At 49.7% G+C, this 27,304-nt stretch overlaps 1 protein-coding gene across 3 annotated transcripts in view; it reads left to right on the top strand.

Annotated features, from left to right (window-relative positions):
* Positions 1 to 22,945, top strand: part of VAV1 (vav guanine nucleotide exchange factor 1) — a 68,328-nt gene extending 45,383 nt beyond the window's left edge. The window contains exons 16-27 of one of the 3 annotated variants that reach the window (XM_077838716.1): positions 370 to 471; positions 728 to 825; positions 1,553 to 1,575; positions 3,168 to 3,213; positions 3,963 to 4,099; positions 6,150 to 6,215; positions 6,836 to 6,867; positions 7,122 to 7,238; positions 7,923 to 8,010; positions 8,780 to 8,894; positions 10,864 to 11,012; positions 11,833 to 12,189. In XM_077838716.1, coding sequence (XP_077694842.1) covers positions 370 to 471; positions 728 to 825; positions 1,553 to 1,575; positions 3,168 to 3,213; positions 3,963 to 4,099; positions 6,150 to 6,215; positions 6,836 to 6,867; positions 7,122 to 7,238; positions 7,923 to 8,010; positions 8,780 to 8,894; positions 10,864 to 11,012; positions 11,833 to 11,886 — 1,027 coding nt within the window. In that variant the 3' untranslated portion in view covers positions 11,887 to 12,189. Of the gene's footprint in view, positions 1 to 369; positions 472 to 727; positions 826 to 1,552; positions 1,576 to 3,167; positions 3,214 to 3,962; positions 4,100 to 6,149; positions 6,216 to 6,835; positions 6,868 to 7,121; positions 7,239 to 7,922; positions 8,011 to 8,779; positions 8,895 to 10,860; positions 11,013 to 11,832; positions 12,190 to 22,825 lie in introns of those variants that run through there. The other 2 variants (XM_077838715.1, XM_077838717.1) reach the window with 2 other exon arrangements.
* Positions 22,946 to 27,304: the final 4,359 nt, after the last annotated feature.

The following is a 27,304-nucleotide window of genomic DNA, read 5'->3' as shown; positions in this document are numbered from 1 at the left end:
CCTGTGCTAGATCTGTTCAAGCCTTGCACTAAAAATGGAAGTGTAGCTGTGGGGGTGCAAACGGCAGGCGGGACTAGCCGCCCTGAGTACGATCCCGTCCAAGCCTGTAGGCTCGTCCTCAGGGTGGCCAGCTCGTCCCGCTCCTCACCCCACCTCGGCTACACTGCTATTTTCAGCGCGCCGGCTCCATCAGAACGAGGGGACGAAGTGCTCCTGGGTGCTACCGTAATATTCAGTGCCGAGCACGAAGGGGAGCTGGCCAATGACTGGGACGCCTAGGTGCTACCGTAATACACCTAATAAATAACAATAATAATCATAATAATCATAAGCATAACTCGGTCTGTCTCTCTCTCCTGATTCCCGTAGCTCCAATATCTACCCCGAGAACGCCACGTCCAATGGCCACGACTTCCACATGTACTCCTTCGAGGAGAATGCGTCCTGCAAATCCTGCCAGATGCTGCTCAGGTAGGCGCTGCCTGGATCCATGTGCGATGCCCATGCCAGCCACTGATCTGTACTACTGCTCCCAGCTAAGGCGTCTCCTGAGATTGGCCGTTCCCGTGCTTGGGGTTAATTTGTGGGGCAGGGCTGAGCTGGGAATGGGGCATGGGGAGGTAGGGGTTAATAGGGCAGGGCAGAAGGGTGTGGCGGGATGACATCAAGCCCCGATTTACCACGGTGACTCTAACACACATGTTCTCTCTCTTGGCGGTGTGAACAGGGGCACGTTCTACCAGGGCTATCGCTGCAGCCGATGCAAAGCTCCGGCTCACAAGGAGTGTCTGGGCCGGGTAGCCCCCTGCGGGAAGTCGAGCTCAGGTACATGTCTGTGCCCAGCCCTGGTCAGCAGCGTTGGTGGGAGGTACAACTCCGTTCCTGCTACCTGAGCCTGCCTGCGGCCAGCCCTCCTTAGAACAACCCGGAAACTAATCAGCTGATTCCCAGAGCGTCTTATCTGAAGGGTTGGGGGCAAGAGATTGTGGGATGCTTCTAGGCCATGAAGTGCAATGCATTCTGGGATGCATCTGGGCCAAGTGTTGCAAGGGATTGTGGGATGCAGTTGGGACAAATTGGGACAAGGAATTCTGAGATGCATCTAGGCCATGAGGTGCAAGAGATTCTGGGATGCAGCTGGACAAAGTCATGCAAGGGATGCACAAAATGGTGCAAGGGATTCTGGGATGCAGCTGGGGTATGGCAGCACAAAGGATTCTGGGATACATCTGAGGAGGCTGCAGTTGCAAGTGGCCGAATACAAGAGCAGAGGAAGGAAAGGGTTCGCCTACAGGCACGAGTTAAGCCCTTCACTGCTGCTGCTGCTCTGTATCACCATCTGCGCTTCAGCCACATGCCGCTGAGGTGCCAGTGGGGTGACAAAGGGGCACCACGTGGGACAGGAGGTGGGTTTTCTATCCCAGCCTCCCTGGCACATACTGGTCACCCACAACCAGAAATACAATTCTGCTTTAATTTAGTCTGAGAACTCGCAGGATGAGATTTCGCAACTAACTGAGTAATCGTTTCCCCCCTTTTCTGTTTAATCCAGATTATGGGTCTACGATGAAAAAGGTAAACAAACAAACCAACCCCGAACAACCTTAAATCTCTTAGGGAGAAAACGTTCTCATCTGGGGGGTGGATTTAGTAGTTGTATTGTGATAGGAGCTAGAAGCCCCAGCCGAGATTGAGACTTTTACTGTGCTGGGCTCCGAAAAGCGCCTAGTAAGAGGCTGGGACTATCTTTTTGTTCTGTGTCTGTACAGCGCCTAGCACAACAGAGTCCTGGGTCTAGGGGGGAGGCGGAGTCCTAGGCGTACCGTGAGACACCTAATAAATATGAATAATAATTAAGTAGGAGGGTTTGGAAACTGAGGCCTGGAGAGGGGAGGGGATTTGGCCAGGATCACACAAGTCAGAGTTGGAAATAGAAGGCAGGTCTCTTGAGTCCCAGTCCAGTGCTCCATCCGCTGGGCAATACTGCCCCTTGAAGCACCACTAACTTTTAATCAAGGTTCCCTTCACCTCAGCTCATTTGCTGCCTGGCTTTCTCTCCTCATACTAAAAAGAAAAGGAGTACTTGTGGCACCTTAGAGACTAACCAATTTATCTGAGCATAAGCTTTCGTGAGCTACAGCTCACTTCATCGGATGCATACTGTGGAAAATACAGAACATGTTTTTATACACACAAACCATAAAAAAATGGGTGTTTATCACTACAAAAGGTTTTCTCTCCCCCTACCCCACTCTCCTGCTGGTAATGGCTTATGTAAAGTGATCACTCTCCTTACAGTGTGTATGATAATCAAGGTGGGCCATTTCCAGCTCCTCATACTGTTTATCAGACAGATGTTGCACCTAATTTCTCGCTCACCCACGCCTTATTTTACACCTGTGATGCTCCAGTGTCAGTGAGCATAGAGCCAGGCCTTCTGGCTGATGGGGGAGAGCACACGGGAGATGTAATCCAGCCAGGGAGCCAGGCCCATAGAAGAAAATGGGGGCACAGGGCCACTGAACTACAACTCCCAGGAGGCACTGGGGCAGCATATGGAAATTTTCAGGCCTTTGGGGGATTTTTTGATGAAAAATTAGCCATTTTTCTGCAGAAAGCCGGCACTTTTCGTGAAAAAATGGTGTTTCTCAGAAAAACCCCAAATGGAAAATGTTTCGGATCAGCCCTAATCACAGCCTAAATGGCAGCATCAGGAGATCACAAGAGTCCTACCCATGGTTCTTAGCAATAAGTGATGCGGGACAAGGGAGATCTTTACATGCTGAGGGTCTAGAGACTGGGCGCAAAGGAGCTTGGTCCCAGTTTATATGATGTTGCTGGGGGAGTCACCACGAATGGGCATCAAACCTGGGACCTTTGGGTCTAAAACCTGACCTAGCAGCAGGCTCATCAGCCTCTGTCTATGGCTCAATTACCATTAGAAGGGGATTAAGTACCACATGGGGGGTTGTTATATTTGCCTTGCTGAGCCCTTCCCTAGTACCACACTGGCCTAAGTCCCTCCTCAAGCCCCACCCTCTTACTCCAGTTCTGCTCATAATACTACACCCCCTGCTGATTTATAGCAGGGTCTGTGCCTGCTGAACTTCAGACAGATCCCACACATCCTCCTTATCTGAGCCAGGATCCTTGTCTTCCCTCTGCAGAACAAATCCAACCGACACACCCAGGAGAGAAAGAAGAACGACCTTGGTAAGTCCTGTGGCAGGCACCCACTCTCGTGCTTCAGGGCAGGCAGTGGGGTCAGGAAGGAATTTCCTTTCTTGTAATCAGCAGTCCTGATTAGGCCTGGTGTGGTGGAGACCCCTATTGGTGACACCAGGCACTGCAGCCTGGAGAAAGCCGAGGGTCTGCTCTGGGTCTAACGCCTCAGTAAAGGACCCCCCTTTAAGTTCTGCTAGATCTGCTGTACTATGAGGGACTGGAATACTATAACCCCATCCCTCTGAAGCTGTAGTGCATCATGGGAGATGCAGTCTGGCTGGGGAGCTTGCCCCATAGAGGAGGACATGTGGTAACTGAGCTACCATTCCCACAGGCTGGACACCGGACTAGCTGGATCCCTGATCTGTGCTGGGATGCTGAGCTCCAGCTTAAATTCAGGGCACCTGCAGGAAAGCCCCACTGGCTCATGGGAGCTCTGCGTGGACGAGGGTTCAGGAGACAATAAGCCCTTAAAATACATCTTACTGCATGCAGAATCCCTGTCCTGGAGGGGCAAATGAGGCCTGCCCCAGGGCTTTCCCTCTATCCCCCATGTAGAGCATGGGGAGGATTTTCTGTCCCCCTCGCACCAGGAAGATGTGGCCGTCCACGTGTGTCCCCGTAGTGGGTGGGAAGAGCGCTGGGCGCAGATGCGGCTGGGTGGCAGGCGTTTGCTGCAGGGAGATACATGGGGTTGTTCTGTGACCGGTTCCTTGCCAATGTCCTTGTTTCCTTAGGGCTGCCCAAAATGGAGGTCTGCCAGGAGTATTACGGGCTGCCCCCGCCACCCGTGGCATTTGGCCCGTCGCTGCGACTCAGCCTGGGGGACATTGTGGAGCTGACCAAAGCTGAGGCGCAGCAGCTATGGTGGGAGGTAGGTGTCTCCGCAGCCATCCCCCCCCCAGTCCGGGTGCCCTCATGGAGAAACGCTGACTAGAACAGCGGTTCCTGAGCGTTCAATCCCACAGATTCCCACCACCCCATAACTACATCACTAGACCCGCTGCTGAGATTTCGTTTGTCTATGCACTCGGACTTGCAACCCCACCCGCTGATGGGGTGACCCCACTTGGGGTTGAGACGCATAGTTTGGGAACCGCTGGACTAGAGGAATTGCACATAAATTTGGTCAGCAGGGACTTGAAGCTGCGACTTCTGGTTCCAAAACCACAGGGCTCCGCCACATGAGGACATCTCCTTTGGATGGCTGGTCCACCCAGAGGGTAACAGTCTGACTACTGTTATGTTCATGGCATACAAACCGAGAAACTAGATAAACCCAGAATACTCTTGCTGGAAGGTTGCAATGTAACACAACTTTATTTAATTGAATCCAGAATGATAACACATAAGAACCCCAAAACAGAGAGAGACAAAACAGGCTTCTCCCTGAGGCATAACTCACCCCAGCTTACTCCAAGCTGGCTGGCTGCAATCTAACTATTGCTAGGCCCACATCTCAGAACTTCCTACAGAGCTCTCTGCCCATAAGCAGGACCAGGAACACCCCACCACCACCCCTTGAGCGTTTAAAGGGATAGCGTACAGTTGCAATGCAGTTTTCAAGACACCGCAAATTAGTGCAGCTGGCTAATGGAGCTCACGTTAGCTCAAGTGGGAGAGGTCTGTTAGCGCTGACATTCCAGCCGCCAAGCCCTGCTGATGACCGTAGCTCATGATAAGAAATGATGGTGGGGAGGAGTGTCTTTAAAATCAGGTGTCAAAGAGGAGAGCAGCATAAATCAATTCGTGCTTTAGCCTCTTGTTGTTCGGGAGGCCAGGCGGCATCAGGCTCCGAATGATGAAACAGAACTGATCTGGGCCACTTCTGAGCATGGCTCAGTTGTTGAGCCCTGTATTCGACTTTCCTGATGAGGCCAAGAGGGAGGCAGACTCCTCTTAGTGGTGATGCCAGGCAGTGAAGGCCAGAGAGAACCACTGGGTCTGCCCCGTCCAGCAGCCGTGGTGTCCAACCTGCTTTCAGTGTCTCTGTGTTTACACCTCGGGTTTTAGCAGCAATAAATAGCCCCTTTGGCAGGGTCACCCATGCCTTGTCTTCTCCCAGTTAATTCCTGGCACGATGGAGCTCTGATCTCAGTCGGAGTCTGTGCAGCACCTGGCACAATTGGGCCCTGATCTCAGTGCTGGCTCTGATCAGAGATGCTGAGTGTTAGGCAGGGTTTGATCCAAAACCCACTGGAGCCAGTGGAAAAGAGGTGGGCAGGGTTTCATCCAAAACCCACAGGAGACCATGGAGAAGATGCCCATTGACTTCAGTGGGGGTTGGCTCAGGCCTTCAGGCTAGAGTTGGTTGGAAAAAGGGGACTTTTTCCTGTGCAAAATGGTCAACTTTTGGGGGAAAAAATGAAATATTATGGTGGGGGACTGTAGTCCCGGTGCCTTGTTGGAGTTGTAGTTCGGTTGCTTCATGCTCCCATTTCTCTTCAAAAGGCCATGCTTCCTGGTCAGACTACATCTCCCATGATGCACCACAGTCTGCCCTCTAGTGAGGGGAGACGGTTGTATTATGGGAGGCCCTGACCCTGGTGCATCCTGGGAGAAGTAGTCTGGCTGGGGAGCCTGGCCCATAGAGAATAGGGGCACGAGAAAACCAAACTACAATTCCCAAGAAACACCACAGCGAGATAGCCAAATTGAAATATTTCTGCTCTCGGCTTAAACCTCCAGCCTACCATAGTCCCTCTGCAAACCAGGCCCAGAGCAGCCCCTTCGGCCTCTGCCATGATAGCTCTTTATGATTAGGGTGACCAGATAGCAAGTGTGAAAAATCGGGATGAGGGGTGGGGGGTTATAGACATCTATATAAGAAAAAGCCCCAAATATCGGGACTGTCCCTATAAAATTGGGACATCTGGTCACCCGATTTACGATAGATCTGACATGCATTGGCTTCCGCTTTGCAGGGCAGAAACACATCCACGAATGAGATCGGCTGGTTCCCATGCCAAAAAGTCAAACCGTATGTGTGTGTGAGTAGCAACTCCTTTCACATTTGCTTGATTAGCTGGTAGATGCTGGATGTTTTTGTAGGGTCTCTAAATTCCTTAGACAAGTTTGGGTGGGTTGCATCTGATCTGGGGACAAAGGGCAGATGTCCGTCTACAATCCAGGATGCTTAGCAGCAGAAGAAAGGGTGGGTTTTGTGGGTAAGGCGTTGGAGTGGGGCTCAGAAAATTTGAGTGAAATTCTTGGCTCTGCCACAGACTGCCTGTGAGGGACCTTGGGCAAGTCACTTCATCTCCTTGTACCTCATCTCCTCATTTTTAAATGGAGTATAATCATTCTTTCTTTGTTTACATGCTGTCTGGGGCAGGACCTGTCTTTCACTATGTGTCTGGGCAGCACCCAGGGCCCTGATCTTGGGGAAGGTCTATGCAATGCCTGGCACAATGGGGCCCCATTCTTTGTTCTGTTATATACATAATTTTTAAAAAAATGAATTATTTGTGATATGACACTGGGAGCAAAATGAAACTCCAGAATAACAGAGTGCTGACATCAGACATCAGCTCTCCTGGGCCAGACATAACTCTTTCTTCTCCCTTTTATTTACTGCAAGAAAATAAAACCTTTTTCTTTCCCCCCCCAGAATCCTCCCCCAGATTTTTCTGTTTATCTTTGGTAAGTAAAATTATAGAATTGAAACATTTCTGCATCTACATAATTTATTGCTGTTTAATCTGGAGTCCAGCCTTCTATGCATCATGCTCTATGAAATCACAGACTGTCTTAAACCAGCTTGAGTTCCAGATTTGCCTCCATTGTTTACCAGGAAACCACACCCTCGCTGGTATGGCATACAGCCCACAGCAACATCTAGTGGCTGAATTGTAGACTTCAAGTAATAACTCCTGTGTGGATGTCCCTCCTTGCAGGTACGCGGGACCTATGGAGAGAGCAGAGGCGGAGCAAATCCTCACAAACCGTTCAGACGGCACATTCCTGGTGCGGCAGAGGGTCAAGGACGCGGCCGAGTTTGCCATCAGCATCAAGTAATCCTAACCTTAGTAACAGCTTCTAAAGAGCAACATCTTTGTGTGCGTGAATAGCCTGCCGCTCAGAAAGAACTCTTTTGGTCCCTTCCCTATAATGCAAACACCAGGGGGCGCATAACAAAATTAAATGCCGACTTGGTAAAAGTAAATATTTTTATATGCAACAGGTAGTTAACCTGTGGGACTCCCTACCTCATGATCTTATGAAGGTAAATTGCTTCCTAAGTTAAGAAGATAGGGTTAGATATTTAAGAATAGCATCTCCAACAGCACCAGCTAGGGGAGCAGGGGAAAGTGCCTTAAGCTGCAGTGCATAGAATGATCTTCCATCTGGATGTGCTTGCCACTTGAGGTGGGATATAAGGCCAGAGCGGTGCAATTATGGAGAATCCTATATTCCTAGGGCCAGAGCCCCAACTGGCATAAATCGGTGCCGCTCCATTGGAGTCGGTGGGGCCAGATCTCCATCTTAGTTCTTTCTGAAAGACCCTGTGAGAGAGAGAGAGTACAATGTGTGCCTCTCTTCTGTAACCAGCTGCATCTACCCTCCATGCACAAAGCCCTGCCCTCCCCAGAGAGCAGACAGCTAGAAATTTAAAGGTGCAATACACTGGAAAATTACAGCTGTTGAGATCGTTAGGAAACCTGCGGTCCCCTGAGAGCTGGTGTCTGTCCCCCCAGGTTTAACGTAGAAATCAAACACATCAAGATCCTGACGTCGGAGGGCCTGTACCGCATCACGGAGAAGAAGGCGTTCAAAGGACTCATAGTAAGGATTGAGCGGATTTCCCATGCACTGCTTCAACTCCATCTTCACTGGAAGGCTCCAGCCACTGGGGGAATGCTTAGTGCAACACCAGCCGCTTAGCCCTCAGGAAGGCAGTATGGTGTACTGAATAGAGCAGGAGGGGCTGGGAGCTAGGACTCTTGGGTTCTGTTCCCAGCGAGGGGAGGGGAGGGGGGGGGCTAGTGGGTTAGAGGAGGAGGTGGCTGGGAATCAGGCCTCCTGGGTTCTATTTCTGGCTGGAGGGGCTGGGGGAGTGGGGTCTAGTTGTTACGGTCTCTGTTCCTGCTCTGATCTTTAACTATTCATGGTAAATAGGCCCAATGGCCTGTGATGGGAAGTTAGATGGGGTGGGATCTGAGTTATTACAGAGAATTCTTTCCTGGGTATCTGGCTGGTGAATCTTGCCCACATGCTCAGGGTTTCAGCTGATCGCCATATTTGGGGTCGGGAAGGAATTTTCTTCCAGGGCAGATTGGCCGAGGCCCTAGGGGGTTTTCGCCTTCCTCTGTAGCATGGGGCATGGGTCACTTGCTGGAGGATTCTCTGCACCTTGAAGTCCTTAAACCACGATTTGAGGACTTCAGTAGCTCAGACATCGGTGAGAGGTTTATTGCAGGAGTGGGTGGGTGAGATTCTGTGGCCTGCATTGTGCAGGAGGTCAGACTAGATGATCATAATGGTCCCTTCTGACCTTGATACCTATGAGAAGGAATCTCCGCATGCTCAGGGCCCCTCTGTACTTCCTCCCTAGGAGCTGGTGGACTTTTACCAGCAGAACTCCCTGAAAGACTGCTTCAAAACACTCGACACCACGCTGCAGTTCCCGTTCAAGGAGCCCGAGCAGAGGGCCATCTCCAGACCTCCCGGTAGGGTGCTCGGGGACCAGTGCTGAAGCTGGGGCAGGGAGACCTTGAGAGCCCTCCCTCAGGGCTGCAGGATCTCAGCCCCCGGGGTTCTTGGGATAGATTCTCATGACTGGGCATATGTGGGATGGAAATTTTCCCCAAAACATTTTTCTTGAGGGACAGTGGCTTTTCAACCCAATTTTTTGCTCCCCCCCCCTCTAGTTTTTGTCAAATTTCCAGGGTTTAGTGTGGGGGGCCCCAAAATTGGGGCTTTCAACAGAAATGGTAAAATTGGGACAAAACCAGGAGAAAAATGTCTGGAGGCAAAACCCGTCATTTCCCAGCCCCAGCTGGAACCGCTCATACTGGTCAGCGGCCATGGCCCCCCAAGGGCCCTCTCTATTAAAAATCATAGAATATCAGGGTTGGAAGGGACCTCAGGAGGTCATCTAGTCCAAACCCCTGCTCAAAGCAGGACCAATCCCCAACTAAATCATCCCAGCAAGGGCTTTGTCAACCCTGACCTTAAAAACTTCTAAGGAAGGAGATTCCACCACCTCCCTAGGTAACACATTCCAGTGCTTCACCACCCTTCCAGTGAAAAAGTTTTTCCTAATATCCAACCTAAACCTCCCCCACTGCAACTTGAGACCATTACTCCTCATTCTGTCATGTGCTATCACTGAGAACAGTCTAGATCCATCCTCTTTGGAACCCCCTTTCAGTTGGTTGAAAGCAGTTATCAAATCCTCCCTCATTCTTCTCTTCCGCAGACTAAACAATCCCAGTTTCCTTAGCCTCTCCTCATAAGTCACCTGTTCCAGTCCCATAATCATTTTTGTTGCCCTCCTCTGGACGTTTTCCAATTTTTCCACATCCTTTTTGTAGTGTGGGGCCCAAAACTGGACACACTACTCCAGATGAGGCCTCACCAGTGTCGAATAGAGGGGAACGATCACGTCCCTCGATCTGCAGACAATGCCCCTACTTATACATCCCAAAATGCCATTGGCCTTCTTGGCAACAAGGGCACACTGTTGACTCATATCCAGCTTCTCATCCACTGTAACCCCTAGGTCCTTTTCTGCAGAACTGCTGCCTAGCCATTCAGTCCCTAGTCTCTAGCGGTGCATGGGATTCTTCCGTCCTAAGTGCAGGATTCTGCACTTGTCCTTGTTGAACCTCATCAGATTTCTTTTGGCCCAATCCTCTAATTTGTCTAGGGCCCTCTGTATCCTATCCCTACCCTCCAGTGTATCTACCTCTCCTCCCAGTTTAATGTCATCTGCAAACTTGCCGAGGGTGCAATCCACACCATCCTCCAGATCATTAATGAAGATATTGAACAAAACCGGCCCGAGGACCGACCCTTGGGGCACTCCACTTGATACCGGCTGCCAACTAGACATGGAGCCATTGATCACTACCCGTTGAGCCCAACAATCTAGCCAGCTTTCTATCCACCTTATCGTCCATTTATTCAGCCCATAGTTCTTTAACTTGCTGGCAAGAATACTGTGGGAGACCGTGTCAAAAGCTTTGCTAAAGTCAAGGAACAACAAGTCCACTGCTTTCCCTTCATGCACAGAGCCAGTTATTTCGTCATAGAAGGCAATTAGGTTAGTCAGGCATGACTTGCCCTTGGTGAATCCATGCTGACTGTTCCTGATCACTTTCCTCTCCTCTAAGTGCTTCAGAATTGATTCCTTGAGAACCTGCTCCATGATTTTTCCATGATTCTGTGCATCATGGCTGGTGCATGGACTCCACCCTGGTGGTGTCTTGAAATTAACCCTCTGCGGCTCAAGCCCTCGAAGCCCTAGGAGGGGAGAGAGCCAGTCTTTCACCATGAGTTCACTGCCTCCAGCCATGTGGTGGGTGACGAGCGCTTCTGGGGGCTGCTCGCTTTCCAGGATCCCACCAGAGGGGTAGATCTTTATTTGAGGGTGTCCAGTCCTGTCTCTAGTGTGGGTCTGTCCCCTTGCAGCAGGAGGGCTGAAGTACTTTGGTTCGGCAAAGGCTCGCTACGATTTCTGCGCGCGGGACCGGACGGAGTTGACACTCAAGGAGGGTGACATCATAAAGATCCTGAGCAAGAAAGGGCAGCAGGGCTGGTGGAAAGGGGAGATCTATGGCCGGGTGAGTGCACCGCCAAGAGGGGGTTGGGACCGGCGGAGTTTTACAGCCCCCTTATACACCAGAACAGGCCTGACAAACCCGTCCGCTAGGGGGCAGTGTTACACACACGCAGACGCCCCGCTCTGACGTATCCCATCCAGCAGGGGGCAGGGTTCTTCACACCTCTACACACCCCCACAATCTATGCATGCACCCACACAATCCGCGCCTGGTGTGCTCACGCGCACGCAATCTCTGCATGCCTGCACACGCGCTCCTCTCGCAACGCATCTACGATCTCCACACACACGTACGTGCACGCGCCCGATCGCTCCGCATGCCTGCGCCCACACGTTCTGATGCATCTGGTAACGAGAACACCTAGTGCGAGTACAAAATGCCAAGAAATCTGTGGCCAGCTGGTGACTTCCGTGGCACTTTGTCTCCCCCTAGTGGTGGCTGGGACAGTAGCAGCTGATGAGCCAGCTAATGGAGCGGGGCTGTTAGGTCAAGCAGTAGAGGCTGGTGCCTTTAGATCCAGAGGTCCACAGTTCAATCCCTGCTACCCATGCCTCAGGTTAGTGGCCCTTGTGCCACATGGCATGGCCAGCATATCTCACCACAGCATTGGGGATAGCACACAGATCTTCCTGCTGTGAAAACCAGCTGAGTTACAGGAGAATCCCTGTTAGCTCTTAGCAGTAAAGGGCTTATGACACACAGGTAAGCAGCACCCATCTCATCCAGAAGAGGGCAGCAATGTGTATCTGACACATGGGCCATGTTCCAATGGCTGTTTTGTGATAACAACTGAACGTCTCACTGGGTTTTCCCCTCCTAGGTTGGCTGGTTCCCAGCGAATTACGTGGAGGAAGATTATTCGGAATATTGCTGAGGTCTGGAGCCCTGTGTAATTTTTTTCCCTCCTGAGATCATGACCCACAGGATTCCCGTGGGCTCACGCAGAGCTCACACTGTGAGCTCACGCGGAGCCAGGCCTGGAAGGGGTCTCTGTAGCAGGAAGAAATGTTGTGTTGGTGCCCAGTGGCAAGTGCGGCGGGGAGTAGCACCCCCTGGACTATTAATTTATGAACTTTCAGAACCCTCTTCTCTTTCTCTTCTCTCACGCATGTAAAGGAAGTTTTGTGTTGAATAAACTGGATGGGTGGACGGGCTGGGGATGTATCGTCTGCCACCCTGCCCCCAAAAGCCCTTTTCTTTCCAGTCCGTGCCATGATCCAACTGCCCCATCAGGCGCCGGAGTATGGAGCCCAGAGGGCTGCCACCACGTGAATGGGTAGGAGGCGGTCCCCTAAGGAGGGAGGATCTCTTGCCCACTGTCACCTTTATATTCCCTCCAGCATAGGCAAAGCCCAGATGGCAACAGGCTCACGTGATTGCCCTTTGTTACCAGATTTGCCCGTTAGGTATGCTTATTTATTAGGGTTACTCTTCTAGGGGGGTGGGAGTGGGGTGGATGAGCAAACCCCACAGGATTTTGGGGCGCTATAGGGATCTTTAGCTTAGGTAAGAGGAGCATTGCTTCAGGGTAAATGGGGAAGCCAAAACCACAAGAGTAAAGTTCAGAGAGAAAGAGAGGGAGGGAAGCAACCAGCTTAACCATAAAAGTTATTTATTGAATAACAGTGATAACTACACAAGGAGAGCCTAAACCAAAATAACAGTTACATTATTAAAGGTTACAAAAGTCATATATAGAAAACGGTACCTGATCAAACAAGTCAGGGTTAGAAAGTTATACCTGAGGAAGAAAAGAAAACAGAGGGGGGAGGATCTCACCGCTCCACGAAGTTTGAACTGGTCGGAGTTCCCAGGTGATGGTAGTTGCTCAGGGCCCTGAATGCTGGAAACAGGCAGAGCCCCCAGCATGATCAGTCAGGAGAAGATGAAGTCCCAATGGAACTGATGCAGAGTTTGGATCCAGGCATCAGAACACTTACTTGAACATAGGTAGGGGGGTTTTGTAGAGAAACATAGAATCATAGAATATCAGGGTTGGAAGGGACCCCTGAAGGTCATCTAGTCCAACCCCCTGCTCGAAGCAGGACCAATTCCCAGTTAAATCATCCCAGCCAGGGCTTTGTCAAGCCTGACCTTAAAAACCTCTAAGGAAGGAGATTCTACCACCTCCCTAGGTAACGCATTCCAGTGGTTCCACCACATCAATGGTTCATGGGAGAACACTACATCATTCAGGCTTGACATGGGAGCTGATCATTCCTGGCTATGGGTGATGTTCCTTGGAGGGAGCTCACAATGCAATTAGGCAGTTTCAGTATTTTGGATACCAATCAAGGATTCATTACTAGAATTGGTCTGATAACTGCTGAGCTGGGTGTGTGCAGGCGTGGGTTCATTAACATCTGGAGCAGAGATCCCCCATCATGCCGTGCTTCCCTGCTTTTCTGGTCCCAGAGTTCCCTGCGGTTCTTGCCTTGGAATCTCCGTTCTCCATTCTGTATGCTAATGGAGATTCCTCCTTGTCCTATCTTTGATGCAGATGAGGCTAGGGGAGTTGCCTTAATCCTATCACCCTTGTCAGGAGGGGTCTAGGTGTGTCTCACACTGCCCTTCACTGCTCTCTGCAAGTCTTTTCTCCGATCGATTTTGGTTCAAGCAGAGGCTGGGGGCATCCTTTATGAGTCAGACAGGCTGGATACTGTGCCCTGGTTCCCCAAGAACACAGAGCTGACGGGTATCACATTAACCCTTTACTAAGTTGGTCAGCAGGGTGAGCCAAGGCATCCGGGGCGGGGGACTTGCTGGCAAGTCAATTTATGAGCCAAGAACAGAACCCAGGAGTCCTGACAACCAGGCCCCTCTTCTAACCACCAGACCACACTGTGACGGGTTGGATCACAGAAACTCCCTGGGGGCTGCCACCTGATGTGCCAAGACTATTTCTGTCCCAGCTTTCCCTGCCACCTTGGGACTCCAGCACCCTGTCTTGCTGAGCCAGACACACCAGTCTGCTCCAACGCAGACACAGGGTCTGAACCACATGCTGCAAACTTAACTGAAAGCAATTTAAGAAGTGTTCCTGTCTTTAACACTCAGATGCCCAACTCCCAATGGGGTCCAAACCCCAAATAAATCTGTTTTACCCTGTATAAAGCTTATACAGGGTAAACTCATAAATTGTTCACCCTCAGATGTGCACAACTGTTTGCCCCCCACCCCCAGGTATTAATACAGACTCTGGGTTAATTAATAAGTAAAAAGTGATTTTATTAAATACAGACAGTAGGATTTAAGTGGTTCCAAATACTAACAGACAGAACAAAGTGAATTACCAAGCAAAATAAAATAAAACACGCAAGTCTAAGTCTAGAACAGTAATAAAACTGAATACAGATAAAATCCTCATCCAGTAAGCTTCCTTTTACAGACTAGCCTCCTTCTAGTCTGGGTCCAGCAATCACTCACACCCCCTGTACTGTCCTTTGTTCCAGTTTCTTTCAGGTATCCTTGCTGGGGGTGGAAAGGTTCTCTCTTTAGCCAGCTGAAGACCAAATGGAGGGGTGTCCCACGGGCTTAAATAGACTCTCTTGTGGGTGGAGCCCCCTCTTCTCTCCTATGCAAAGTCCAGCTACACGATGGAGTTTTGGAGTCACATGGGCAAGTCATATGTCCATGCATGAGTCAGAACTTACAGGTGGCAGCCATTGCCCACATGCTATCTTGAATGTCTCCAGGAAGACTTCTTATGTGGATTGGAGCCTTCCAACATCCATTGTTTGTTAAATGCTGCTTGACTGCGTACTTAATTTGCACGTTCCTTTCTCAAGAAGCTGACCAAATGCTTTACAAAGGCTACTTAAAAAAATCAAGCCAGTACACAGCCAATATTCATATTTGAATACAAAACTGACATATGCCTACAAGTAGGATTAATAGATTCAATAGATCATAACCTTTACATAGATATGTTACATGGTATATGTAGCATAAAACATATGCCAGTTATGTCATATTATATATATTCATAAGCATATTTCCATAAAGCCTTAGGGGGCACTGTCACACACACTTCCTCCCAGCACGGGGGCTAGATCCAGCAGCCATGACTTTCAGCCCGTCGCTCCAAAGCACTAAATTAAACCTCTCTTAGGGCCAGCATTAGGACCTGGGGGTCTTGACTTTCAGAGCCCCTCCTCCCGCTCTAACCACTAGGCCTCACTCCCCTCCCTGAGCTGGGGAGAGAACCCAGGAGTCCTGACTCCCATTCTCCCACCCTGCTTTAACGGAAGGGTTCTCACCCTTTTTTTGGTGGGCCCCCCCCCGAAAATATTTCAGGCTGTGATGACCCCCCCACAAAAGTGACGACCCCCCCACCCCATACCATGCCACCCTTACTTCTGAGCTGTTGCTGGAGGCCACGCTGCCTTCAGAGCTGGGCGCCTGGCCAGCAGCTGCTGCTCTCCAGACACCCAGCTTTGAAGGGCTCAGACAGTCCGCCCTGCACAAGGCGGACAGCCAGAGCCCGGGCATGCATGGGGGCCTGTGACATGCGCCCCCCCATTACCTCATGACCCCCAGTTTGAGAACCCCTGCAACAGCTACACCCCACTCCACTCCCAGAAGAGGGAAGAGAAACCAGGAGTCCTGAATCCCATTCTCCTCTAACTCATGAGCCCCCATTCCACCCCCAGAGCTGAGAATGGAACTTAATGAAAGCGAAAAGGAGGCACCAAAACATTTGCTGATGTACGTTCCCCTCCCTTTTGTCTGCTTCACTCATTCATTTCATTTCATTGCACTATGCTGCCTAAACCCCAGGCCATGCGGGGTTTCCTCCCTTCTGCTCCATTGGCTCTGCAGTGCATTTTCCAGAGGGATGAGCTGCCAGGGTAGATCCTAGGGACACGGACACCCTTTAGCATCAATTCCCAGCCACGCCAGGCCAAGTACTGTGTTAGCATCCAAAGTAGCTACCCCTAAATGGCGCTGTTACCTCCAAATGGTGTGGTGGTGATGATAATATGGTTCTCTCAGGAAACTGAGGCACAGAGCAGGGAAGCAGCTTGCCCCACGTCACCCAGCAGCAGAGTCAGGCACAGAAACCGACGTGTGGGTGTGCCAGGCCAGCGCGTTGCCCCTGCTAGGCTCCACAACACAGGGAAATGCGGCCTAGGCCCAGTGGCCATGGGGGTTGGGAAGAGACAAAAGTGGGGTGGGAGAGTGTTGGGATCAGAGCCAGAATACACTACAGCGTTTTGCTGAGCTACCAGTAAGTTCAACCCTGGCTCAGCATTTCCCCCCGGGTCTTAAGTTTGTGCAATATTCCAGGAAACCCAAGGAAAACGGAAGCACTTAGTTTCAAGCAGAACATTGTGGCCTCAGGGTGCATGCATGCGAGCGAGCGGCACGGGACGTCTACTGAAGAAACCCGGGTTCTATTTCTCTGCTGCTAGTTGACCCTGGGCAAGTCCTGCCAGATCACAGAGCCTCAGTTTCCCCCACTGTAAAATGGGGTGAGCGATACGCGTCTCCTTTGTAATGTGCTCTAAGTGCTAATTATTGTGCTGCACAAACACCGACCGCGACATGGTCCCCACCCCAACGAATTCATTAGCCCAGGATGAGAGGGGGACGATAAGGTACTGTCAAGGTTCCTCCCCTACTCTGAACTCTAGGGTACAGATGTGGGGACCTGCATGAAAACCTCCGAAGCTTACTTTTACCAGCTTAGGTTAAAACTTCCCCAAGGTACAAATTAATTTTACCCTTTGCCCTTGGAATTTCCACTGCCACCACCAAACTTTAACTGGATTTACTGGGAAATGTAGTTTGGACACGTCTTTCCCCCCAAAATCCTCCCAACCCTTGCACCCCACTTCCTGGGGAAGGTTTGGTAAAAATCCTCACCAATTTGCATAGGTGACCACAGACCCAAACCCTTGGATCTGAGAACAATGAAAAAGCATTCAGTTTTCTTACAAGAAGACTTTTAATAGAAGTAAAGGAATCACCTCTGTAAAATCAGGATGGTAAATACCTTACAGGGTAATTAGATTCAAAACATAGAGAATCCCTCTAGGCAAAACCTTAAGTTACAAAAAAGACACACAGACAGGGATAGTCATTCTATTCAGCACAGTTCTTTTCTCAGCCAGTTAAAGAAATCATAATCTAACACATACCTAGCTAGATTACTTACTAAAAGTTCTAAGACTCCATTCCTGTTCTGTCCCCGGCAAAAGCAGCATACAGACAGCCCCAGACCCTCTGTTTTTCTCCCTCCTCCCAGCTTTTGAAAGTATCTTGTCTCCTCATTGGTCATTTTGGTCAGGTGCCAACAAGGTTACCTTTAGCTTCTTAACCCTTTACAGGTGAAAGGATTTTTCCTCTGGCCAGGAGGGATTTTAAAGGGGTTTACCCTTCCCTTTATATTTATGACAGGTACAGTGAGGGGCAGGGACTCAGCCAACGCCAGTGGCCGAGCCTGAAAGAGAACCCAGGTCTGCAGAGTGGGATGCTGTCACCATTGGACCACCCTGCCTGTTAATTGGAGAGGCTGGGTTGCCATTTATCGCTGCAGGAATTGGCCAGGAGCCCTTTCCCCTGGCTATGTACCCCGTGCTGCTCTGGCGGCATCTAAACCAGAACACAGTGAGCACTAAGCGAGGGTTCACGTTAGTTAAAGGGATACTGCCCTATTCCTGTACGCTGCGGCCCCCGCAGCCCTGCTCCCACCCCAGAGCCCTGTTCCCCAGGCGTAACATCCTAAGCAGATGTCTCCTTGGCCTGAAAAACAAAATGCTTAAACAAGCCCCACCAGGCCAGGAAGGTCACTCACCTCCTTGCCTCTCCCAGGACTTCCTGCTCCCAGGCAGCCCATCTCTGACACAGGCATCTCCATGCCAGGCACAGGGCAGCTCCGAGGGAAAGCTGGCACTGCTGCCACAGGAATTCCTATTAACCAGCATTGATAACGCCAAGCATGCACACGGCACTTTTTATATCAAAGGAAGTCAGCCTCATTAGCCCCCATTTTACAGATGGGGAAACCGAGGCACAGACACACCAAAGGTCACGCAGCAGTGCCAGGAAATGAATCCAAGTCTCCTCAGTCTCGAGGCTGCGGTTGAGCCACCACCCACACATGTGCCTTTCTATTCCCCTTCTCTGAGAGCGGCTCTGAGGAAACGCTCTGCCCGTGACTGACTCAGCACTTTTCCCAAGAGAAACGCCCCGCGGTTGGTCAGTTTCCCCAGTCGCCCAGGCATGGCTCAGCTTGTTACTCCACCAGTGACGGCATCCCAGTCCCCTCCCGGCTTTGCAGACGGGGCGGTCTCAGAATTGGTTCCCCACTCCACGTTCCTGTGAATCTCAGAGCTCCCGGCAGAACAGCAGAGGAAAACTGGGACAACCGTGTGCCCCAGGGAAGCGTGGAGGGCCCGACCTGGCTTCCAGATCTGAACCCCTCTGCAGGCCGGAAGGCTGAGCCAGTGGCAACAGACATCTACCTTGCTGTATGTATGTTTCCAGGGACTGCCCTCATCATCCTGTCACCTGCCCTCTTGCAGCCCCACAAAGCTTTCCTTGAGCTCTCCCTATTCAGCACTCTGTCCAGCCCTCCTGGGCACGGAGAGCTCGCATCTCAGGCGTCATCTGTGTGGAGAAATCCTCCGGACTAGGCATGTTGTAAGCAGTTGGGAACAGTGTCTACTGATTTATGGGCTCTGCTGTTGAGAAAGCAGCCTCAGAAATAAGCACCGATGATGAAAAACATCCTGAATGAAATATGACCACAGACTTCTGGGTTACAATTCCACTCAGCCTCCCCTTCCCAGGGCAGTACTCCACCCCCTGAGCACGTAACTTTACAGCACCAGGATCTCTTAGCAGTATGCCCTCCCTTGTACATTATTATCCTGTTTCCCTTAGCTCTGGCTACATCCACAAAAACCTTCTCTTTACTCAGGCAAGAAAATACCCCCAGTAACACTACGTGGCAGTTACATTGGCGCATTTCAACCAAAGATATCAAAACACTTTTCTTTAGTATCATTGCCCCATTTCACAGCTGGGGAAACTGAGGCACGGAGCAGCGGTGACTTGACCACGTCACACAGCAAGTCAATGGCTGAGATGGGACTAGCAAGCAAACCACTGGATTCCCAGGCAAGTACTCAGACATCTAGACCATGTTCTCAAAGTTAGGAACACGCCCCAAGAGACATGCACATAACTAGAGTATATTCCCAGAGCCAGGACTTCTGGGTTCTGTCCCTGACTCTCAATCCTGTGCTCTCACCACTAGGTAATACGCTCCTCCTAGAACTGGGAAGAGATCCCAGGAGTCCTAACTCCCAGCCTCCCTCTCTGAGCTGAAGATAGAACCCAAGAGATGAATTGAATGGAAGAACTTCAACTGACCCCTTTTCCATTGGAGACTATGGTTCCCTCAAAATGGAAACATTTGGATTCACCGAAATTTTGTCTTAGGATAAAATGTCTCATTTTTAACATTTTCAGAGCCAAATGGTTCACGTTTTCTTTTCAAAATGGCTTCACTTTTTGAAATTTGTATTTCGTGTTACAGTGGGTGCGTGTTGTAATGCGAGATAACATTGTCGAAGCAGCAATTGAAATGAAAAGCCTTCGTCAAAATGAAACATTTCGATCTACCCCCCAAATGATTTTTTCCCCCCTGAAATTTTTTTCACAGAGAATTTTGAAAGTTTCGGGTTTCCGTGAAAACAAAGTTTGAAATTATGAATGTCCTCTGCCAGGAATCTTGACTCCTACTCACACGCTTTAGCTACTAGATAACACTGCCCTGGGAAGAGAACCCAGATGTCCAAATTCCAGCTTCCTGTTCTACCCATTAGATCTTGAGCTAGGAAGAAACCCAGGAGTTCTAGACCCATACAAGGAGGATTGGGCCAAAAGAAATCTGATGAGGTTCAACAAGGACAAGTGCAGAGTCCTGCATTTAGGATGGAAGAATCCCATGAACCATTACAGGCTGGAGACTGACTGGCTAAGCAGCAGTCTTGCAGAAAAGGACCTGGGGATTACAGTGGACAAGAAGCTGGATATGAGTCAGCAGTGTGCCCTTGTTGCCAAGAAGACTAACAGCATATTGGGCTGCATTAGTCGGAGCATTGCCAGCAGATCGAGGGAAGTGCTTATTCCCCTCTATTCGGCACTGGTGAGGCCACATCTGGAGAATTGCTTCCAGTTTTGGGCCCCCCACTGCAGAAAGGATGTGGACAAATTGGAGAGAGTCCAGCGGAGGGCAGCGAAAATGACCAGGGGGCTGGGGCACATGACTTACGAGGAGAGGCTGAGGGTGTGATGGGTTTGGTCCCAGAGACCCCCTTGGGACTGTCACCTGACCTGCTGAAGTTACCTCTGAGCCCGTTTTCCCTGCCAGCTTGGGACTCCAGAACCCTGCCTTTTTGAGCCAGACACACTAGCCTGCTGCAACACAGACCCAGGTTCTGGTCCACAGCCCCAAAGCTGCAGGCTTAACTGAAAACAGCTTAGCAGGTTACCTGCCTCCAGCACCCAGACACCCAGTTCCCAGTGGGATCCAAACTCCAAATAAATCCATTTTATTATGTATAAAGCTTATACAGGGTAAACTCATAAATTGTCCGCCCTCTATAACACTGATAGAGAGATATAAACAGCTGTTTGCTCCACCAGGCATTAATCACTTACTCTGGGTTTATCAATAAACAAAAGTGATTTTGTTAAGCATAAAAAGTAGGATTTAAGTGTTTTCAAGTAATAACAGACAGAACAAAGTAAGTCACCAAGCAAAATAAAGCAAAAACACGCAAGTCTAAGCCTAACACATTAAGAAACTGATTACTGGTAAAATCTCACCTTCAGAGATGTTCCAATAAGCTTTTGTCATAAATATAAAGAGAAGGCTAACAACCTTTATGTATGCAGTAACATAAAATCCCTCCTGGCCAGATGTACTGAATCACTTTACCTGTTAGGGGTTAAGAAGCTCGGATAACCTGGTTGGCACCTGACCAAAAGGACCAATAAGGAAAGAAGATACTTTCAAATCTGAGGGCGGGTGGGGGGAGAGGGTTTTTTTTGTGCTCTCTTTGTTTGTTGCCCCTCTGGATGGAGAAAGAGACCAGACAGGTAAAACATCTCCTGAAAACATACTTGAAATGCTCCATATAAGATTACAAAAATTGTAAGTAAGGACAAGGAAATGCGTTAGATTATCTTTTGTTTTAGCTTGTGAATTTTCCCTATGCTAAGAGGTAATTTCATTCCTATTTTGTAACTGGGAAGCAGAGTCAGAGGGGAATATTCTGTGTTTTAAATCTTTTATTTACCCTGTAAATTTATCTTCCATCCTGATTTTGCAGGTGTGATTCTCTTTTTTTTTATAAATAAAATTCTTCTTTTAAGAACCTGATTGATTTTTAGTGTCCTAAAAACCCAGCGGTTTGATCTATGCTCACATTTTAACCAATTGGTTAGTATATTATTCTCAAGCCTCCCCAGGAAAGGGGGTGAAGGGGCTTGGGGGAATATTTTGGGGAAACAGGGACTCCAAGTGACGCTTTTCCTGAATTTTTGTGTGAATCACCTAGTGGTGGCAGCAATACTGTCCAAGGACAAGGAAAGGATTTGTGCCTTGGGGAAGTTTTTAACCTAAGCTGGTAGAAATAAGCTTAAGGGGTCTTTCATGTGGGTCCCCACATCTGTACCCCAGAGTTCAGAGTGGGGAGGGAACCCTGAGAGCTTCTTTCACAGACTATACTCCTTCCTAGTCTAGGCCCAATCCTTTCCCCGGTACAGCCCTTGTTAGTTCCAGCAGACATCTTAGGTGGAAAACAGGAGTGTTCTCATGACTGGGACCCCCTTTGTTCTGTTCCACCCCCTTATATAGCTTTAGCACAAGGTGGGAATCTTTTGTCTCCCTGGATCCCCACCCCTCCTTCTAAATGGAAAAGCACCAGGTTTAAGATAGGTTCCAGTGTCATGTGACCTTGTCACATGTCCTGTGAGACCTCATTCTTCATTACCCATGTCAGGTACACAGGAAGGCATGCAGGTAAATAAACATTTACAACCAATTGTCCTAGTCACTGGGAGCCATCAAGATTCTAAGCCACCATTAATGGCCCACATAATTACAATAGGACCTCAGAGTTATACTTTATATTTCTAGTTTTAGATACAAGAATGATAAATACATACAAATAGGATGACCACACTCAGTATATTATAAGCATTGTAATAATACCTTACAGGAGACCTTTTGCATGAAGCATATTCCAGTTACATTATATTCACACTCATAAGCATATTTCCATAAAACATTATGGAGTGCAATGCCAGAGAGGGGACTGGGCTTGTTTAGTCTGCAGCAGAGAAGAGTGAGGGGGGATTTGATAGCAGTCTTCAACTACCTGAAGGGGGGTTCCAAAGAGGATGGATCTAGACTGTTCTCAGTGGTCGCAGATGACAGAACAAGAAGCAATGGTCTCAAGTTGCAGTGGGGGAGATCTACGCTGGATATTAGAAAACACTATTTCACTAGGAGGATGGTGAAGCACTGGAATGGGTTACCTAGGGAGGTCATGGAATCTCCATCCTTCGAGATTTTTAAGGCCCGGCTTGACAAAGCCCTGGCTGGGATGATTTAGTTCGTGTTGGTCCTGCTTTGAGCAGGGGATTGGACTAGATGACCTCCTGAGGTCTCTTCCAACCCTGATATTCTATGATGCTATAATAAGACCAACTCCCCCCACCCTCCATGTCCCACTTTCAGTTCCTGAATAGATAAAATTGCAACTTCCCCTGTTGTTTCCTGTCCATTGCAGGGGTGTTATTTGGGTACACTGATAATAAACACGTAGTAGATGCCCAGAGACCGTCCTGCGCAGAGGAAGAAGAACTGTCACAAGATAAGGAGCGCTGAGCTAAAGCCTCCAGAAAAGAAGCCCCAGTAAAATCTGTGTCATTCAGCAAACTTCCTCTGAGAAAGATCACAACAGGACAAAGTAGGGCAGTTTTCTTGTCTGGTAAGAGAAGGCAGTGGCATAATGAAGAAGCAGCTTATCACCCACCTTGTAGGTAAGTTTGTAAGGAATTGTGTTATTTTCTTCCAATGGGGGCTTGGCAAAAAACAAACAAACTTAACTGAAGCTCTTTGGGGCAGGGATGGTTTTTTTGTTCTGTGTTTATACAGCACCTAGTACTGCGGGGGGCCCAATCCATGACTGAGGCTCGTGAGTGCAATCAATCCTTGTTACCGGTTGAGTTAAAAGCTCATGGAAATAGATGTGTGACGGTAATTGTAAGAGAACCTTTAGGGGGGCCAGCCTAAAACAAAGCAGGATGGACTCTGCCCAGAAACTAGCACTACGTGGGCAGAGGGTGCCATCTGGGTATTATTCTGACCAGGTGTGTGTGTACGTTAATGTTAGGCATGGAATTAGCCTCGCTGCAGGGGGAGTGGCAGACAAGAAACTGGGAGAGACTCAGAGAAAGAGGAAGAAAGCCAAACAGGAGCTGTAGACATGGTTTGAATGACCCGGGGAGAAGACCAGAGAGAGATTTTGGGTTTGGTGATGGCTAAAGAGGCTTGCGACTGTAAGAAAAGAAGGTTACAGAGGGGTAGCCGTGTTAGTCTGTATCAGCGAAAACAACGAGGAGCCCTTGTGGCACCTTAGAGACGAACACATTTATTTGGGCATAAGCTTCCGTGGGCTAAAACATCTGATGAAGTGGGTTTTAGTCCATGAAAGCTTATGCCCAAATACATTTGGTAGTCTCTAAGATGCCACAAGGACTCCTCGTTGTTGGTTTTTTTAGGAAAAGAAGCTATCCCTGGTTTTTGGTCCCTCCTGCATTTGGAGAAGCAGGACTTGTAACTAAACCAGATTGGAACAAAGGAAATACCAGACTCCATCATCAGTTTCTACTCCCAGTTGGAACATGTCCAGGGCCCAGAACTTCAACTAGCCGCTCGGGCTGAAAAAGGGCAACAATAATTGTCATTGTGTTGGGATCTTTGAGGGGTCATAGGGTCTTTCAGTGATGGGCATTCAGCCCAGATCTGTGACTTTTCATATAAATGCTAATTTGATCAATGACCCGGAGAGACACGTAGAATCGTTACTGAGAAAGTCAGCAAAAGACATGCGGATTGGGGAAGTGGTAGTAAGGAAGAGGACAGGTCATGGATACAGAGAGATCTGGATCCCTCGGTAAGCTGGGTGCAATCAGAAAATATGCATTTTGGTGTGATCAAATATATGGACGCACATCTATAAACAAAGAATGTCGGCCATACTTACAGCAGGGGGGGCTCCATCCTGAGAAGCAATGACTCAGACAAAGATTTGGGGGTCATGGTGGATAATCAGCAGAACATGAGGTCTCAGTGTGACCTGTGACTAAAAGGGCTAATGTGGTACTGGGATGCATGAAGAGGGGAATCTCCAGTTGGAGAGAGAGGTTATTTTACTCTGTATTTGGCCCTGGTGTGACCCCTGCTGGAATCCTGTGTCCAGTTTTGGGGTCCACAATTCAAGAAGGGTGTCGAAAAAATTGGAAAGGGTTCAGAGAAGAACCACGAGCATGATTAAAAGATTGGAAAACTTGCCTTATAGTGATAGACTCAGGAGCTCAGTCTATTTAGCTTAACAAAGAGAAGGTTAAAGGGTGACCTGATCCCAGTCTATAAGTACTGACATGGGAAATAAATATTTGATCATGGGCTTTTCAGTCTAGCGGACAAAGGTCTAACAAGATCCAATGGCTGGAAGTTGAAGCTAGACAAATTCATCCTGACATAAGGTACAATTTTTAACAGTGAGGCCAATTAACCATCGGAGCAACCTACCAAGGGTCATGGTGGATTCTCCAGCACTAGAAATCTTTAAATCAAGGTTGGATGTTTTTCTAAAAGATCTGCTCTTGTTCAAACAAGAATTAATTCAGGGAAGTTCTATAGCCTGTATCACACAGGAAGTCAGATTAGATGTTCACAGTTGCCTCCAGATCTATTAATACACCAGTGGCTGGCCACGCTGGGTATCCTTGGGTGTTTTTATTATTAATCACAAATGGCTAATAATGAAGGATTCATTGGTGTTTGCAGTGTGTGGACGTGATTATTAGTGGTTTGTTATTAATTGTTGCACATTGATTATGAATGATTGGTCTTGGGTGGCTGTTGTTAATCAATAATATATTAATGTTATTGTCACGGCCCTGTGTGTAGCTAAATAGCTAGGTGCTGTGTGTAGCTAAATAGCAAAAGACACTTCCTGCCCTAAAATTCTTAGTCTCTTTAAGCCCTGATTCTGCAAGGAGCCCCCTACAGAGTCCCCCTGACTTTAACAGGCATGGGGGAGCTGCTTGGGTGAAGATCATTGGAGGATCAGGGCCTTATCTTAAGAGAAGGTGGGTAAAGGAAACTGAGCGGAAGGGTGGGGCCGGAGGACAGATAAGAGGGACACAAGCGTGAGGGGTTGTGCTCATGGCTTTCTAGGCATAAGGTATTTGTTTGTTAATGGGGAGAAGCAAATCACCAGTCTCAGCTGAGCACCGGCGTAGTCCTTGGCCACTGGGAGTGTCACCAGCATGGGTGCCGAGCGCAGCCAAGCAGGCCTAAGTGCTTTTGATGACCTGGGTCCCTGGGCCTTAACTGTAAGACCCCTGTTCATCTCAGTGCCAGGACTGTAGACGGGTGTACCCGAGAGCAGACCCGCCCACAGAGCCTGGTGGTGACTTACAATGCTACTTGAAGCACCCAGTTAATGAATGGAGGGTCAAGTCAGTGAGGCTGCTTCAGGGCAGAGGGCTGGAAGGGACCTCCTAGGTCACCCAGTCCAGTCTGGGGCATAGCCAGAGGTGGACCCTGCCACACCCAGTTAGCACCTCGGTCCACCCAGATCCAAGCCTGTGAATGCAGAAGCTGAGAGCGGCATGGGTGTGGATCAGGAGCTCCTGGCTGAAGGCTCTTGGCCTGTCTGAGGAGCAACACAGCCAGCAAGGAGTGGTGCAGGCAGGCCAGCCGCTGCCCCCACACAGGTGCCAATTGGCCCCCCGAGTTAACCCATGCCTGCCTATGCGGTTGTGGGAATCGACCCTCTCCACTGGCCAGCCCAGCCCCCCGGCTCCCTGCACTCAAATCCTTGCCCTGCCCCCAGCCCCCTTCCAATCCTGCCCCCAGCAATCAAATATAACACGCAGTAACATCATAACATGCCGTATATAGGATTTGCTGTGACGTCAGATCTTTGGTCATTGCCCAGCCCCCACGAACGGTGGCCCCCCCAATTTCCGCCCTGCGTTTTCTCTCCGAGCGGCCAAGATTCTCTCCGCAAAGCTGAGGGTGGGGGAAGCAAGGGGGTGCCTGACACCCAGGGGTGAGAGAGGTAAGAGCTTTCCAAGCAAGCCGGCCGAGATTCAAACTGTTCGTGGAAGATAAAGATGGGAGAGGGGAGAATCCGGGGGCGGCAGGGCCCAGCCTCACCTGAGACTGAGCAGCTGGGGATCAGGTGGTTATAAAACCCAGCGAGTGGCTCAGCTGGGGTTGGCTGGAGAATTGCAGGGAGCAGGAGGTCTGGGGGAAGTGAGGGGAAGTCAAGGGAACCCCTTGGGTCAGGGGAAGGGATGGTTTGCAGCGGTCCAGTCCCCCGCGATCACACACAATCCTGCCATATAACCCTGTGTATAAATGTATCCAGCCGCACCTTACACCACTAGAGCCATTGGGAGGCTGATCCAGAACCTCCCTCCTCTGCCAGCTAAAAACCTTCTTGTATTTTCTAGCCTGCAACTTCCCAGCCCCCTTGGATCCATAGGCGGCGAGTTATATGGGCCCATGGTGCCCGTGCTCCATCAATATTTAGGAACGGGGTCCCGCTCCACCAATGTTTGGGCTTACCGCGCTTTGGGGGGTCCCATGCATCAAGGGGACGCGGGGTCCAGGACGGCCTGGGGGGTTAGCAGGGAGCCCGGCGCGGGCAGCAGTGAGTGACCCAGCCCCAGCCTGCCCCGCCCTGCCCCACCCCCATTCCAAGGGGGCTGGGAAGGTTCAGGCTAGAAAATACAAGAAGGTTTTTAACTGGCAGAGGAGGGAGGTTCTGGATCAGCCTCCCAATGGGACTAGTCATCTGTCCAATGGACGTTCTGGGCACCACCAAAAATTATACACACCTGGCGCCCACGCTTGGATCCAAAATGGAAGCTGCCCCGTGTAACCGACCGCAGTGCGCTGGGCTGCAAATGCCAAGTTCCTCTGCTCGTATTGTGCCCGGCACGGCCCTTTGTGGGGGAAGTGAGGA

The sequence above is a fragment of the Eretmochelys imbricata genome, chromosome 20, assembly GCF_965152235.1.
Source record: "Eretmochelys imbricata isolate rEreImb1 chromosome 20, rEreImb1.hap1, whole genome shotgun sequence".
In the NCBI taxonomy this organism is placed as follows: domain Eukaryota; kingdom Metazoa; phylum Chordata; order Testudines; family Cheloniidae; genus Eretmochelys; species Eretmochelys imbricata.
This window is presented reverse-complemented; position numbering and strand designations above follow the sequence as displayed.